Source organism: Oncorhynchus gorbuscha, linkage group LG26 (genome assembly GCF_021184085.1).
Source record: "Oncorhynchus gorbuscha isolate QuinsamMale2020 ecotype Even-year linkage group LG26, OgorEven_v1.0, whole genome shotgun sequence".
Lineage (NCBI taxonomy): Eukaryota > Metazoa > Chordata > Actinopteri > Salmoniformes > Salmonidae > Oncorhynchus > Oncorhynchus gorbuscha.
Window position 1 is genome coordinate 11,547,367 of NC_060198.1, and position 16,891 is coordinate 11,564,257.

General features: G+C 42.3%; 1 protein-coding gene across 4 annotated transcripts; it reads right to left on the reverse strand.

Annotated features, from left to right (window-relative positions):
* Nucleotides 1–1,220: 1,220 nt before the first annotated feature.
* Nucleotides 1,221–10,224, reverse strand: LOC124015972 (SWI/SNF-related matrix-associated actin-dependent regulator of chromatin subfamily E member 1-like). 4 transcript variants are annotated; one of them, XM_046331474.1, is made up of 11 exons: nt 10,046–10,224; nt 8,929–8,979; nt 8,511–8,563; nt 7,893–7,997; nt 6,559–6,639; nt 6,103–6,234; nt 5,708–5,879; nt 4,052–4,224; nt 3,777–3,878; nt 2,875–3,115; nt 1,221–2,675 (listed from the first exon to the last, which is right to left on the reverse strand). In XM_046331474.1, the coding sequence occupies exons 2-11, from the start codon at nt 8,933–8,935 to the stop codon at nt 2,452–2,454; spliced, it is 1,290 nt and encodes a 429-aa protein (XP_046187430.1). In that variant the 5' UTR covers nt 8,936–8,979; nt 10,046–10,224; the 3' UTR covers nt 1,221–2,451. The 4 variants fall into 4 exon arrangements, with proteins under 4 accessions (XP_046187430.1, XP_046187431.1, XP_046187432.1 ...); XM_046331475.1 differs by lacking the exon at nt 10,046–10,224 and adding an exon at nt 9,730–9,816; XM_046331476.1 differs by lacking the exon at nt 10,046–10,224 and adding an exon at nt 9,724–9,742.
* Between the last annotated feature and the right edge of the window lie 6,667 nt (nt 10,225–16,891).

Sequence of the window (16,891 nt, forward strand, 5' to 3'; positions counted from 1 at the left end):
CAAATCTGTCGTCAGTATTGGGGGCCATAGATAGTGTGTGATAAGTCGTTGGAAGTGTAACACATGCTGCCTAGAGTTCATGTCTTATCAAATCTGGCCAGTTCAAATGGGTCACAATTTGCACAGGGCTAGGATAACACAGTGCCACCGAGGATAACACAGTGCCACCGACGTCTACTGTCCCCACATGCTTCAAGATGTCCACCATTGTTCCTGTACTCAATAAAGTAAAGGTAATTGAACTAAATGACTATCGCCCCGTAGCACTCACTTCTGTCATCGTGAAGTGCTTTGAGAGACTAGTCACGGATCATATCACCTCTACCTTACCTGACACACTAGACCCGCTTCAATTTGCATACCACCCCAATAGATCCACAGACGATGCAATCGCCATCACACTGCACACTGCCCTTTCCCATCTGGACAAGAGGAATACCTATGTAAGAATGCTGTTCATTGACTACAGCTCAGCCTTCAACACCATAGTACTCTTCAAGCTCATCATTAAGCTAGAGGCTCTGGGTCTGAACCCTGCCCTGTGCAACTCGGTCCTGGACTTCCTGACGGGCCATCAAGGACAACAACCACCCGAACCACTGCCTGTTTTCCCCGCTATCATCCAGAAGGCGAGGTCAGTACAGGTGCATCGAAGCAGGGACCGAGAGACTGAAAAATAGCTTCTATCTCAAAGCCATCAGACTGTTAAATACTGTTAAATAGCCATCACTAGCACATTAGAGGCTGCTGCCCTATATACATAGACTTCAATAATTGATCACTTGTCACTTTAATCATGTTTACATATTTTGCGTTACTCATCTCATATGTATATACTGTACTCTATCGTATTCTACTGTGTCTTAGTCTATGCTGCTCTGACATTGCTCACCCAAATATTTACATATACTTAATTCCATTCCTTTACTTTAGACGTGTGTGTATATGTTGTGAAATTGCTAGATATCACTGTTAGATATTACTGAACTGCCAGAGCTAGAAACACAAGCATTTCGCTACACCCGCCATAACATCTGCTAAACACGTGTATGTGACAAATACATTTGATTTGAATTCCAACATGGAATTATCCTCGGCCACCTCAGCCTGAGTGTGGGAATAACTGTTAATATGAACAAACACGCCACCTTAAAGGATGACCAGTTCTATACGCAATGCGCGAGACATTGAAAACAAACTCTGACGTCAACAACTTCATGTCAGGGTAGAAAAGTTTATTGGTATAAATGTGGCAAACAAAATCGATTTTTAAGACAGTATGTTGATGACTCACTCTGCTCTTCCAAGTAGCTTTAGGACGAGATGAAAAACCACTCACGCTCACGCAAACCTTCCAACGCGGCTTCTTACATTGCATATTAACATTTAAGAGTTTGTTCTGGGTCGAACATTGTACTACTGGTCATAACAACATAACACTTGAAAGGTTGTTCTAAGCATAGTGCTTTTGATTTGATTGAGAGCTAGCAGACTTTAGAACACTGACTGTTAAGAGCACTGTACAGCATGGATGGACTCGTAGCATTACAACAGGTTGGTGGACGAACGGACTGGGCCCAGGACTCACAATACACAAGAATAATAATAAATCATGAAAACAACTACTTATTTCTATTAACTCCTGAGACAATACTGTCACTTAATACTGATACTTAAGAGTAAACATGACAAAATATCGAGAGTCACCCCACCCCTTCCCTTTACTAAAGCAAACTCTTCCATTTGAGGAGTTGCGACACCATGCAAAAATAACATTGAAAGCAACAATAACATTGAAAGCAACAATAACATTGAAAGCAACAATAACATTACACTCCAAAGAACAAGTAATTAAACATTGAACAACTTGTTTTTTTTGCGACAGTTTTTACAACCAGCCTCAATCGGTAAGATTAATGGTGTCTGCCAGATATAGTACCATAGTGTCTGCCAGATATAGTACCATAGTGTCTGCCAGATATAGTACCAGTGTCTGCCAGATATAGTACCATAGTGTCTGCCAGATATAGTACCATAGTGTCTGCCAGATATAGAACCATAGAATAAGACAAGAGATATGTTTTGATATATTGACAGGTGATGGGATGGTTGCTATCGACTGGCACTGCGGTCTGTGATAGAAATACGGCGAATTCACCGTATGAATTGTGACTCAATTTAGATGACATTCACTTTAGTTGGGACAATTGCTTTGCTTTGTGCACTTGGAGCGCTTCGCAAATTGACAGCAGGTCCATTTTGACCCTGCCAACAGAGCTCTGAAGATTCAACCAATTGCATCAAACTTCCCATCGGAAATAGAAACCCATCTAAACACAGCTTTTGTTCACATAGATACTAATGTACAATGTGTTATCATCAGAGTGGGACCGTAGAGATGGAATGATGCATCATGGACATTTCTCGGCCCTAAGGTCAGAGGTCGACTCCTCAGTGGGCGGAAGGGCGTGCCCTGCTCGGCCCCTCTGAGGCTGCTGGCTCGCTGGGCGGGGCGTCCTCCGTCACAGCAGAGGTGGTCTCTGACCCCGTGTTACTGTCACTGGTGCCGTCCTCCATCACCCCTTCCGGAACACTCTCCTTGTCCTCCGACGGCGCCCCCTCCTCAACCTCACTGGCAGGACGAGCCGTCGACTCCTCCGATGCCTTTGACTTCTCTGTAACCAAGAAAGCAGGAAATATTAGGGGACAGCAAACACCGATGTGGTTTCAAACATATAAAATAACATTGTAAAATGCGCTCAGCAGACAATCTCCCAAGAGAAGCATCTCCCCATTTGCCTAACTCAGGGGACCTGACCAGAACCATACATTAAAATACCATACGGTTCAGTGATTAATACTGTTGGGCCTCACCACCAGTATCCATGGGGCTGGGTTCCGTCTCCTCTCTCTCCTTGTTGCTGCTGTCACTGACAGACACCTGCTGGCTCTTGCTGCCATTTGACGGGCCAACTGGTTTCTCCTCCTCCTCCAGGCTAGAGGACGTGGACGCCTCCTTCTCCCGCTCCGACAGGCGCCTGCGGGATGCATCCTCTGCCGCAGCGACCTCTGCAGATATCTTCTCCATGTCCACCTCTACTTTCATACAACACAGCTGGGCGCAGAATGGCAACACGTTGAGTCTCCCCGCCAGGGGATTAATGCTGGGGATTCATGCTATTCATCTTACAATCAATCTCACACCTGTGCAACTGTGATTAGTAACAGTGAGACAGTAAGTTGCGAGTGCAATGTTGACCTTGATCAGATTTGGCACAGTTCCTGTTTCCTCTACAATGATACCACATTGCAAGGCAGTTAACCAACTGTTCCATGGGCGCCGTGGATGTCTATTAAGGCAGGCCTCCGCACCTCTCTAATTCAGAGGGGTTGGGTTAAATGCGGAAGACACGTTTCATTTGAATGCATTCAGTTCTACAACTGACTAGGTATTCCCCCTTTCAATCATTTTATTTCATTGAGTTGCCCATTGTGAAGCATAGAGGAAGTAAATTGACTCGAAGTAAATGGCGCCATCTGGGGTATGGACTACACAGTGCGGCATCTGGATTCAGAACTGCACCGAGTCAATTCACTTAGAATTCTAAGTGATGACGCCGCGTGTTTGCCAGGACACATGGATAAAGTTAGCAGCTGCGGGATCTCTACAATGCAGAACTGGCCCATTCCAAATAGCCTGAGGTCAACGCTGTAATATTTACTATGTGCAACATTAATAGATTTTGCGTACAAGTTCCCTGATGATGATCCCATACCCTTTTCAGCTCGCCGTTGAAAGACTCTGTGGCATCGATGAATTTCCTTTTCTTGTCCTGGTGGCGGTCTTCAATCTGAAGTAGCTCCGCCTCCAGCTTCCTCTGTGGACCAGACAGACAGACAGAGACCTGCCAATTTACCTGACTGGTTACCTGTTTTTAATTGCTACTCATTTATCAAATAAGGAGAAAGGATCTGATTTCCAGGTTGCCATGACTGGGTATCTATATGTCTCTAGGAAGACCGACTGAAGACTGACAAGACACCAGCGTACCTGGTGCACCATAAGGGACTGGACCTGCCGTTTCAAGACCTGCATGCGGGCGGTAGTGACGACGGAGCGCACGTCGGGGACCACGCTCTCGCTCAGGATCTCGCTGATCAGCCGGTGGTTGCGCTGGAAACGGGCGGCAGCCGAGTGCTTCGTGGAGAATCCGTCGTCGTAATCTGGGAGAGCGAATGGAAAAGGCATGTGGCGGGTGCCGTGTATCTATCAGGGCTCAGCGAACAGAACGGTCAATGGGTCAAGAGGGGAGAGATCCCACCACAACAAGTGTAGATGTGGTCGGCTTCCGGAAAGAAACCTGATCTGGCATATCTTAATCGGACATAGTTTAACATTGACATACCTACGTTTGGTTGAACCATTTATATATCAGTCGGAAATGTCTGCAAATGTGGCTGTTTACATGTTTTGTCGCATGAATATACTTGAATATACACATTTCACAGTTTCAACACTGTTGTTGTGAATGGTATTGACATCCATGTGTGGGTAGAGAGATAAAGATACATTTCTCTCTCTCGCTGCCTCTCAAAAACCTTACTCATTTACTCCAGAAATGTCTTGGTGGTTTTTACTGGCGCTTGTGCTCTTTATTATTTCCCAGAACAACTAGAGGATGTTGCGAAACTAAGTGAACAGCCAAGCTTTGAGGTACATGACACTTTTCTTTTAAATCCAGGGTCAAATGAAGCTGTCCTCTGTAACACCAGCATCAAAGTAAGTCATAAATGTAGGAGAATAAATTGTCTCTTTAATAAGGTCAACTTCTTATTGAACACATGGAGAATTCATTCATTCCACGTTGGGCCAAAGGTCATTCAATTGACAAAAAAAAACTAAAAACTGCAGTGATTAAATAAAGTAATTTATTGCTGTAGTCAAACACCCATTTCATTTGAAGTCTGTGAAGGATGTTACCCTTTGAAAATAGCAATGGGGGCAAGATGATGCATTTGTCTGTGAATTTGGGAGCAAGAAATACAATTTTGGCTTCATATTAACATCGCACATTTTATGCTGGAGAAAGACGTCATTCGAAAATGATCATCATCTCCATCAACCTGTTCCATCGGTTGATCTTCACTTCCGATATCTTTTGGGGGGTGCTTTATCTCCAAAACCAAAGGGAACCGTTTCTTCAGACTCTCCCTGTTCTCTGCATCTACTAAAGCAACTGTTGTGGCAAATCTTTTTGAAGTCATCAATGTACAGCTTGTTGACAAATGAACCCATAGGGATACTAACTATCACATTTTTATATCTTAGGTGTTTCCAACTTACTACAAGATTTTTTTTAAATCCATTTCCTGTATACCATTATCCAGCTCGATACGAGACAAGCATAATTTCCTGTAGGGTGTCATTCAGAAGTCCAGTTTTGATGTATGTTTCTATGTGAATGTGTGTTGCCTTGTTTCTTACTGGATCTCAGTGAAGCCATTGATCCCAAATACAGGGCCCAGACTTATACTACAGAACTGAAATGGAGCGTGGCCTATAAGGTGAAGTAGCAAGTGTGACAAAACACGAAGAAGTAGTGCAGGGATAGAAATTGACACCAAGGTGATGTCACAGTTGCTGAAACATGGTGTGGGAACCAGTGTGACTAACATGGTAATACTAGTAGTGCTGAGAGCGTCTTACCATCTGGGTCGTCTGCTGGCTGGATACTCATGTACGGCTCGCCCTTGTCGAGACGAGACTGGCGCTGTCGGCTTTCCTCCTCCAGAGCGGCTTCGGCGCGGCTCTTAGCGTTGACGTAAGCCAGGTAGGCCGGAGAGTTGTGGTAGGCCTTCATGCTCTCATTGTACTCAATCTGTGGGGGAGAGACAAGGATGTGACAAAAGGAGAGACCTTTGACACGTGCCCCTGCAATGCAAAAACAAACTCTTCGACATTGAAGAAAAGTTACTCAAGTATTTTTTTTACAAAGGAAGGAATGATGACTGGAGGGACCCTTCTGACAACTGTTGGAGACACTTGTTACTGGTCACCCGTAACAACCCCGTAAATAAACACCCCGGTAAAAACAAACCAACCTTCTCTGCTTCGTAATCATTCAAGTAATCCTGTTTTTCCTCATCAGTGAGGTCCCTCCACATGCCACCGATTATCTTCCCAATTTCCCATAGTTTCAGATCGGGATTGGAGGCTTTTACTTGATCCCAAACCTGGTGATGAGAACCAGACAGGGGCTCATTATCTCCACAAACCTATGGAGTCCGTGTGTAAACTCCACCTCCAAGGAGATACCCCATAGTCTGCCTGTGTGCTCTTAATGCCTAGGCTGCTGTATGTCTAGTTTCACAGTTCACACCTACCTGCATGGACACATGGGGCAGACGATGTGCAGTGTACATTAAGAGTGCTCGTCCCTAACCCTGGCTAATGTGCTGCGTGTTATAAGGGTATAGTACAGTATTTTAATATGTCTTGCAGTGGTGCGCACGATGGCGCAGTTTGGGTTTAAGTAATGTTACGCGGAGACAACTTACCTTGCGACTATATCGCATGTATGGCATCAACGGCTTGTCTGGCGGCTTGGGTGGCTTTGGAATGTTTATTCCTGAAGAATTCTGGGAAATAAAAAGGCACTTTTTTTTTTTAGATTCAAAGTCAAAGTTAGGACACCAACCGGTGCTAAAAATGTCTCATCATACAATTTTACACAAAGCAAAGTTTCGACTGAGAGACACCCTGCAGGAAAATACGCAACCACATAGCTGATCATCCAACCTTCAACAAAGTATTTGTAAAAAAATCCCAACAAAGACGCTTCACACTACAAAACCATCAGTTCAATCACCTCCATTTAATTCAAGCCTGTTTGAGCCCAACCAGTGTACAGAAGTCACACAGAGGCTATGATTGAGTAACGCTGATGAAAGAATATACAAAACCTCCCTCAAGCTGAGACTGGCACCGCTGATGGCAACGCTGATGGAAGAATATACAAAACCTCCCTCAAGCTGAGACTGGCACCGCTGATGGCAACGCTGATGGAAGAATATACAAAACCTCCCTCAAGCTGAGACTGGCACCGCTGATGGCAATGCTGATGGAAGAATATACAAAACCTCCCTCAAGCTGAAACTGGCAACGCTGATGGAAGAATATACAAAACCTCCCTCCAGCTGAGACTGGCACCGCTGATGGCAACGCTGATGGAAGAATATACAAAACCTCCCTCCAGCTGAGACTGGCACCGCTGATGGCAACGCTGATGGAAGAATATACAAAACCTCCCTCAAGCTGAGACTGGCACACTGCGTGACATAATGCCATTATCAGAACCCGAGTGCCAACCACAGCTTGCATGCAACGACTGAATTATTCCCGTAGCAGCCGAAACCCATGCCAAGCATTGGGTCTATAATGCCATGGCAACGCTGATGGCATGGGTTACTTAGCATGGCTATCAGCAATGCAGACTTTACAGGGCAGGATCGAGCAATTTTGAACACACACAGATGGACACTTGGCCAGTCTGCACTAGTATGATGAAGGCAGCAAGAGGAGCGTTGGGATGGCATACATCTCAGAAAGCCTTGGTAACGGAATGGGTTAGACGAATCATACTGTCTGTCTGTTCAAGTATGTCTGCTCTTATAAGCCCTGGAAAAAGTACTATTTCTAAACAAAGCCAAAGAGCAAAGTTGTCAAGAGCTGTTATAGCTCATATCTGCAGATACGTTACTACTGAGTTTTACTAAGCAAGCTAGATGAGGCTGTTTCAATCCAACAAGATAGTCATTTTAAATATTGATGTTAGTTTCCTTCTGTGTCTGGCGTTTTCATCCCGGTGTTTTCTCTACGTCGTTATTCCTACCGTCGCCCGACTGTTGTTGCTTGTTGTCCCTCCCAGCCTGTAGTTGTTGTAAGCCAGATGACTGTAGGGGTTGTACCCCACAAACCCTGGGGTGTTGGGCAATTGCTGATGGAAACAAATGAGACAGAAACACAGATGAGAAATAACGTTTAAAAGAAAATGGGGTAAAGCATGACAAAATCAATGAATAAAACTGGCGAAAACATGAATGTTGAAAAGCTGTAGAGATCAACTGAAAAAGACTTGCACTCATGCTGTAGCAACGAGAAGGATCGTCAAGACAGCAATGTTATCTATACATTAGCGTTGTTTGTTATGAAAATAATGTATAGTCTACACTGTACGGTATGTTGTATACGGCACCTCACATCTTAGGGAGTGGAGCTTATTATCTGAGACTGCAAAGCCTATTGCATTGACCAATTCTACTGTGGTAACAGGACTATCTACAGGGTATACCGTAGTAAATGGCCAAATGGATTCCACTTTTAAAAACAAAGTTAGCCCCCAAAAATGTGGACAGTAGCAAGTTAACATTGAAAGATAATAGATGGCATGAATGTTGTTATGGGACATCCCTTTCCAAATGGCTTCCCATGTGCCATCAGAAATACTTACTGTTGTAGGGGCTGGGGGAGGGGGAGGGGCATATGGCCTTTCTCTTTCTCTTTCTGTTTTGAAAGAAAAGGTGAGATTTTAAAATTGAGGCAAAAAGCCCCCTTTTTACATCTCTCAATGTTGATTAAATCAATCCCATCAAGGTAGATCTGAATTTTGTGATTTTCTATTTCTCTCTCAGCAAATACAAGACAGATAATTATTAACCTATCAGTTATAATACTAGGAAATCATATAGGCTACCAGAAGTTAATATTTCATGCCTGAAACTCAAATGTATTTTATTGTGATAACATATACATTTGTAAATTCACATTTTTGCAGCCATAGTTGCCCAGCTTTATCCGAGACCAAACAGAAGTACTCATATTTTCATTATCTGATGGCTAAACTTGTATAATTGCAAACTATGTCTTACTTGACATCTTGGCAGGGGAAGAATTCTATCAGTTTATTCCAGTCATTGGGTCTGTAATAAACACATTATAATGGGGAAAGCATTTAGGTGTTTCATTAACTTCATTTGTTATTACAGTACTTTAAAAATTGAATAGGAAAGAAAGTTAATAGCTTAAGAGGGAGAACAAAAGAGATGTTGGTGCCAAAATGATGTCAGGCGACGTATGTGCAACATCACAACAGTGTCAGTGGACGGGCATGAACATGACAGGGATTTGATGTGACGACTAGCAAGCTGTTCGCGTCCAAAAACATCGCTTACACTATTTGGAATGGCATTTGCTTATAATTGCACATGCGTAAATAAATGAGATACATGGAAATGCATTTGCTGAAAAATAAAGCTCTGTCATCTTGCGTAGTTGGTTGACACCCAGCTGTGCTAGCTAGCGAGGCTAGTAACGCTAAGCTAACTGACGTTACTTGCTTAGTATATGCAGCTACTAGCTATAGCTAGCCAGCTGGCTAACTTGGACCATCTGATCAGTAGATGATGAGCATGCAAACGTAGATAACACAATCAGTGAACTTGGTAACTTTTGGAGAAGGCGAATAATCTGCAGTTTAAATGATTTAACAAAAGCTAAAATACAGAATATTGTATTTGATACACCGCATACGTTGTCAGGTAGCTCGCATTAGCTAGCCACCAAGCATTCAGATCAAAGCAAGCTAACGTTAGCTATCTAGCTGTCACTGAAACATTTTGATTTTGATTTGAGGCGTTAAAACAGCGGATTAACAGTGACTATACCCGAACCGTTTTGGATGTGGATTTTGCAATCGAAAACCTTGGATCAGACAATTTAGAAAGCACCATGCTAGCTTGATAGCCACTACCTCCTACGCTGTATATGAATAAGCTATTTGCTAGCTAGAGCTGTCACAATACAGTCACACCATCACCTTGCATGTATCTGTAAATCTGTTATTCAAACAAAAGTGGCATTTTACAAAAATTCTTGACATACAATTGAAAGACTATTCAACATAAATCAATGAATGAATACTATTGCCTTTCATATGTTGGTTAGTTCACATAGCAAGCAAGTGAAAGTAATGGCCAGCACACTCACCCCAAAATCCTTTGTCCCCCACCAGTGTGTGTGTGGCTAGATTCAGGTTTTGCGAGCAGAAACAGTCCTCAGAATGAAACATATATATATATATATATATATATGTGTTTATGGGGTCCACACAGATTTCAGTAGAATTTTCCAGAACTATTCCTTTCTCCTCTGTTAAGGGCATAATGTTTGCATTTACACCCCAAGGCTAGCCTACTCTAAATTGAATCACCTCATTTCATTACTAACATTTTTTCAATCAATATATTACTAAAATAAATTATACGTAATAAATACACGTTTGTGATGATTCTGCAATATAATACTGAATTTGAGACTATCAAATTCATAATTAACCAATTACTGATTTGGAATCAGATCTTCTGAATACACATGGGTTCACTAGAGTGAACTACAGTACGAATGAATCAGTGATGAACATGAACATATACTAAAGAGGACATTGCAAGAATTCATGAACAATTTATAATTTATACATAACCCATATAAACTGCACTAATTGAACTATGCTGCTGCAGTTACATGATGACAGGTCTTGTCATTGGTGCACTGATCCAAGGTTGAGCTGCTATTACTTATGGCAGAATAATTAATCTTGGTAATTCATTCTGACCATACATTTTCATATTCCATTGCTTGCCAAGAGCTATTATCCTTAGCTTCAAATTCCATATGATAAAAATGACAAAAATATTGCTTACGTCACCCAAGCATGAAACTTAGTTATATACATTCTGCTTCACTAACAAAAAAGGGTTTTCAGAAAAGCCAAGACTGGTCTATTCATATCTCCTATTTTGTTAGCAGTGGCAATCTGTCATTCAGGGCCGATGTTGCAAAAATAAAAGAGCCATATCTCAGACTGGCCAATAAGAACACAGACACTGGACAGAGGAACTCTGCCTAGAAGGCCAGCATGCCGGAGTCACCTCGTCACAGATGACGTTGAGACTGGTGTTTTCCTGGTACTATTTAAAGAAGCTGCAAGTTGAGGACATGTCAGGCGTCTGTTTCTCAAACTAGACACTCTAATCTACTTGTCCTCTTGCTCAGTTGTGCACCGGGGCCTCCCACTCCTATTTCTATTCTGGTTAGAGCCAGTTTGCGCTGTTCTGTGAAGGGAGTAGTACACAGCGCAGTTTCTAGATAATTTCTCGCATGGAATAGTATTTCTGACCGATTTTGATCTTATTTTAAATGGACAAAAATGTGTTTTTCTTTCAAAAACAAGGACATTTCTAAGTGACCTCAAACTTTTGAACAGTACTGTAGATAAAAACGTATCGGTGCTCATCGGCCATTGGACATAAGCATTACACAACAAGTTGGAAATCGGAAATTCAACGATGAGTGGTTTGGAAGGAATCAGTAACGGTGGCTAACTGCAAGCATTGCAAAGCAATCACTAGCTTGTAATTCAGTGGAGTGGCCATGTGGTCCCAAATCTGGGATTAAGGGTCTCTTTTCCAAGTTTAAAATGATAAACATTCAACATTGGCCATGCTGTCAATGAAGCGTGATTTGTGTCACGCTCAAAACAACTGTTAACTCAGAACTGTGATATCTTGACTTCAGTGAGTTCATGACAACTGGGAATTCCAGAAATAATGATTGGGAAATATGTTTTGAATGGTCATCCAACTCGGAATTGTAAGTCTGGCCTTTTTATAGAGTTACGACCTGAAGATCAATGACGTCATCATGATTCAACTTAGGTTTTTTTTTCTGAGTTCCCAGTTGTCTTAAAAACACCATAAATTCAGAGAATGCCAGACTTTGATGACAAAATTTGCCCACGAAGGTCCGCCGTGCCACCTTCCTGTTCAAGTGAGCACAGCACAACAAGGTGAGTCCAAAAATGTATTGTATGCCACTGCATAAATTATGTAATATGCCAGGGAGATATGTATACTGTAGCTAAGAAAGAAATACTAAGTGTACTGTATGTTGTGTAGTAAGCTGTTAGTAGCCCCTGTGCCTCACCCTAATAATTTGGTCTATTTATCCCTCTTAATTGTGCCTACTGTTCTAAACTTGGTAGTGCACATGTAGCCTATAACCTGTTTTAGAGAAATATAATCATTTCATCTTGTAAGAGTTTTCATTGTCTGCTTTCATGACCCATTTATTTATCGTACAGTTCTGACTTGGTGTACAGGGAGAACACTGTAAGAACAGCCCATTTTCTGAATTCTGTCACTGTAGATTTCAAAAGTGCTAAACAAATAGTTATATTGACTACGTCCGTACTAGCTCGCTCATTAATGTCATCATTGAAACTACGGATTTGCCTCTTATCCGCTTGTTGTCTGTCCCCTTATGCCATAGTTTGTACATCTCAATTGTCATTAGAAACCACATTTGTTTAAGCAAGTCAGACATATCAGCTATGTTTTTTTAAAGGCAGTAAATGAGGCTGAATGAACTGTTTCGCTGCCAGAAAAGGCTCCGCTGATAGCCAGGTGTAGCAGTGGTAAAATGTTGGGACAGCTGTCTGTAGGCCTTAACAGTTTGTGGGCATCGTTTGTCACCGTTATCATGCAATTCATGTATTGTTTAGTGTTGTGTTGTGTACTGGCTTTGATGCCATGCATCCCATTGTTTTTTGCCCCACCAAGATTTACATGCTGAAATCGCCACTGATTGTTGGAACTCAAATACTTTGCATTCTTGCTCACATTCTTTGCAATCGGTACAATGTCAACAGTAGTGATTTATTTGCTTGTTGCCATCTTTATAATAACACAGTAAGCCTCTTCTGACCTGTATTGACATTTTTTTTTTTTTTTTTAATGGCTCTGCCCTAATCCACTTGTTGTTTGAATCCACTCGTAGTTTGATTTGACAGGCTATTGATCAGGGTGTGACCCTCTATTTGTATTGTCTTCCAACACGACCTTTGAATACAGTTCAAATACGTTGAATACAGAAAAACACTGTACTATTTTCTCTGTGGCCGTTATTTAGATGGGCCCACTGAGTTAGCACTGTTTGATATCTATGGATAGGTCAGTTTACGTACATTGACCTCCACCACTGCATCACTTACTTGATGTGTGACACCTGTCATGCAGTAAGTACTCCATTGTATTCCGTAAATATCTCATATAGCCTATTGTTCAAGTACTGGACAGAGGTGTGCAGAGACGGATGACCCCTAGACTCAATGCCAGATGTAATGGCTTAACTGACACAACCCCAGGCCTCCTTGGTACAGTGCTGGGATTCTGGATGCCTGCAGACTGGAAAAGGCCAATCACATTTTTAAATCAAGCAGAGGATTCCACTTAAATCTCTACTGACTTCCCATTTTGGATTAGGCATAGGATTTTCTTCTGAAAGGTCTCAGGTATTTCCCACTCTGATTCAGGCACAGTTTGTCTTAAACCTGTAGGGCTCACCAATAGACTCAGGCAGTGGAACTAAGCAGCCTTGAAAGTTTACTCGGATGGTGGACCGTGCAGTGTATTTTTAGAAGCGGTGGCAGTCACACTGTTACGACGTATCATTCCTGAGGTATTCGTTGGACATGCCTCGAGTAATACTGTTAACGACGTGTATATTTAAGCGGAGCCTTCAAAAGTTACACCCGGCAAAAGACATTCATGAGATTTTTCCCCCGATGTTCAGTTGCCAGAAACTTCCGCAGTTTCTGACTCGGTCGGTTGACCTGTAGCTATGGTTGTGTGGTGGACCTGGAAAACAGTACTGAGATGATGTTTTTCTTAGCCTTTGATGATCCAGACATATTGATTGAAACAACCCGTTTAGAAGTGCACCCTCGGTTCTTGTGTAATCAGTATGGCCGACACTTAGCACAGTACACACTTTCCCTTGAACTCAGTATCTACCGTGTGGTGGAATATATTTGGTACATGATCTAACATACATGAACCGTTTAACTACATGCCATGCAGACGTTTAGAGGGGGGACGAATCAGGCGAGAGAACAGATGCTACACGTTTAGAATTTCATTGGATCTAATACATTGTATACAATTCTCTCATAGAGTAAACATTTCTAAGGTAACCAGATCATTATTCTGTAACAAGCACACATTCTTGCTGTGTTTTCTTCAGTGTTGCTAAAGCATGGCCCTGTTCTGGACCACACATACAAGATCTCACCATGTTTAAACCCAGTACATAGTTAGGCTACACATGCTAAAGTTACCTTGAATCTTTTTACGGTAGAATTAACAGGTAAAGTCCAAGGCAAACAGGAATATCCCTCAGAAGTACAAAATACAGTAGAGCAAAAGTTAGAGATCAAGTAATATAGTGTAGGCATACACAGTTGAATGTAAATTAAACACTGAAGGTCTTGGATCCAAAAGGAAAACCAGGACCATTGACTTGTAACATAGCACTACTTTACCTAGAGATAATATCTACAGTAGCACAGAAATGGAATGTTCTAGGATATTACTTTGTTTTACTTTTTATATAACCAGGCAAGTCAGTAAAGAACAAATTCGTATTTACAATGACAGCCTACTTGTAAAGATAAGGCCTTAGACTTATGTATGGTGTTTTTTCATTCAAATCAAATTTTTATTTGTCACATACACATGGTTAGCAGATGTTAATGCGAGTGTAGCGAAATGCTTGTTCAGTACATGACAAGGGAATATCAACATTTAATGTACACAAAGTACTCCGATAGTTTTGGGGGGTTTCACGCCTCAAAATACTCTTCCTTGTAACTTCTTTGGAGAAGCCTTTCATTGTTCATGTTACTTCATTGTGTTTTGAAATACAATCAACTTATCAGCTACAGTATATCCTCCTTCCTTAATTTAATACCATTTCCTATGTCTTTCTAGTTGGGAATGACATCAGTCGCTTTGTTGAAGTTATGTGTGATTTATGGTTTAGAACAAGGGATTTTTTACAATGAAAATATGACCAGCTTTTGGAATATGGGCTTTTCATTTGGGGGCTGCTGAGGTGGAACTCTGCTCTTAGGTATTCTAGGGCAATAGTGGATGTCATGGTGGAATGTGGCAGAAAGTAAGAGCATCCTGTTTCACTGAATAGCCTCAGAGAGCCAAAAATACGTTTTGGGGACTTGTCAATTGAGAAAAAGCTAATATGAACTATTAGTGATCATCAAGAGGCTCAGTTTCAAGGTGACCCAGAAAGCAGGCAAAACTGGACGTCGGTTCAACCAGCCCACTGGGGATGTTTGTTTTGTCGGTCAAAGTTTTGGTCAAATGTAGGCTTAGTAAATGTCTACAGGTTAGTAATTAGTTCAGAAGATAAGTCATGGACTGAGGGACTGCTAAGTACACTACAACACTATTACCATGCAATATCCCCATTGACCCTTTGGATAACTTTGGCAGTTTTTAAAATTATTTTTATTCTTTTATTTTTTTACAAGGAAGCAAGTTACAGATACAGATACAGTTGGCTAAGTCCGCAATAATTACCTTTGGCCCGGCTCACGTCAGGTCATGTCACACATCGACCCAAATATCTTTGATATTGTGATTCTGAATGGTAATGTAGCACAGCGGGTTTCCTATCTACCTTGTCCCCAGGCAGGGAGGTGTGAATGTTCAATGTTGCCTAATGAAATGAGATGTTTCTGTCCCAGGATGTACTACCCCATGGCAGCAATCACAGCACAACCGTGTTGAAGGGCATTGCTATGTTGGGCTTAGTTGGACTTGCTACAGTATGTGTTCTGCTGCTCTGGATAACAGCCAGAGGAAAGCCCTTGAATGACTTCTAGGCTCCTCTGTCAAACCAGAGGGGTATGTGAGAGAGAGAGAGAGAGAGAGAGAGAGAGAGAGAGAGAGAGAGAGAGAGAGAGAGTGAGTGAACGGTAAAAGCTGTGTGCCTTACGGACACAATGTGGCTTTGTGAGAGCAAATCAGTTGCGACACAAATGTAGCTGGAACTCCTCGGCTCGCTGTCACTCACACCGTCTCTGCTTCCTCTCCCTCTAGTCGATCTACTCACATCTCTGCTGACAAAAAGAGCTGCCTATCATTTGTAGGAGTCCGTTTTTTTGGACAACCTGTCCTGCACTCTTCTTTCAGTTCTTGAAAGAGGAAGCAGGACAACTGCTGCCCACGTCCGTCTGGTTTACCCTCTTCGGCCCTGTCCCCTCGCCTCGCTCTACAGGAAGCGAACTGTGCCAGTGTACTGTTGACACCAATAATGAATGTCCCGGCGAGATGAATCCTCCCTGGAGTCAATTAGTAACCCAACTCTCTCAGGGGGATTAAGTGCACTATCCATTTCTAGAAATGACAAACGACCGATCTCGCTGAACCCACTGATCAGACTGTCCTGTGTTCAAGGGCCGTCTTCTCTCCTACACTCCCTGTGGTCCACAGGTTACGCCTGAGTCGGTCAATCAACCAATCACATCATAGATCACAGCCCGAGGGAACCCATCACCGATCTTTTCCACCCGTTTGCAATACAGTACAATCAAATCGCTGTGGGGATGTTAACAGTCTTGTCCATGTAGTGTATGTGGAAGGTATGTAGGAGTATGATGCACTAGGGGAGTTTATCAACATAATAATACAAATCAATGATTCCTTGGCTCGTATACTGCTTCATCGATGACGTCAAACCTGATAACTGGCTCTGCCAGAGTACAAGACAAGGGTGTTCACTTATACTGGAGGGAGTCCATGTATGAGCATGATGCTACCTCTCTGTGAGGTTTCTAATGTTATTATATAGACGTCTGCCGTTTTCTCCGAACGTTTCAGCCAGCTAGCCATTACAGAGGCTGTCTAGAGCTTGTTTTTTTCCATCATTGCAGTCATAAAGTCCTCTTCCCTTCTGGCCGCGAGAAGTTGTCACGAG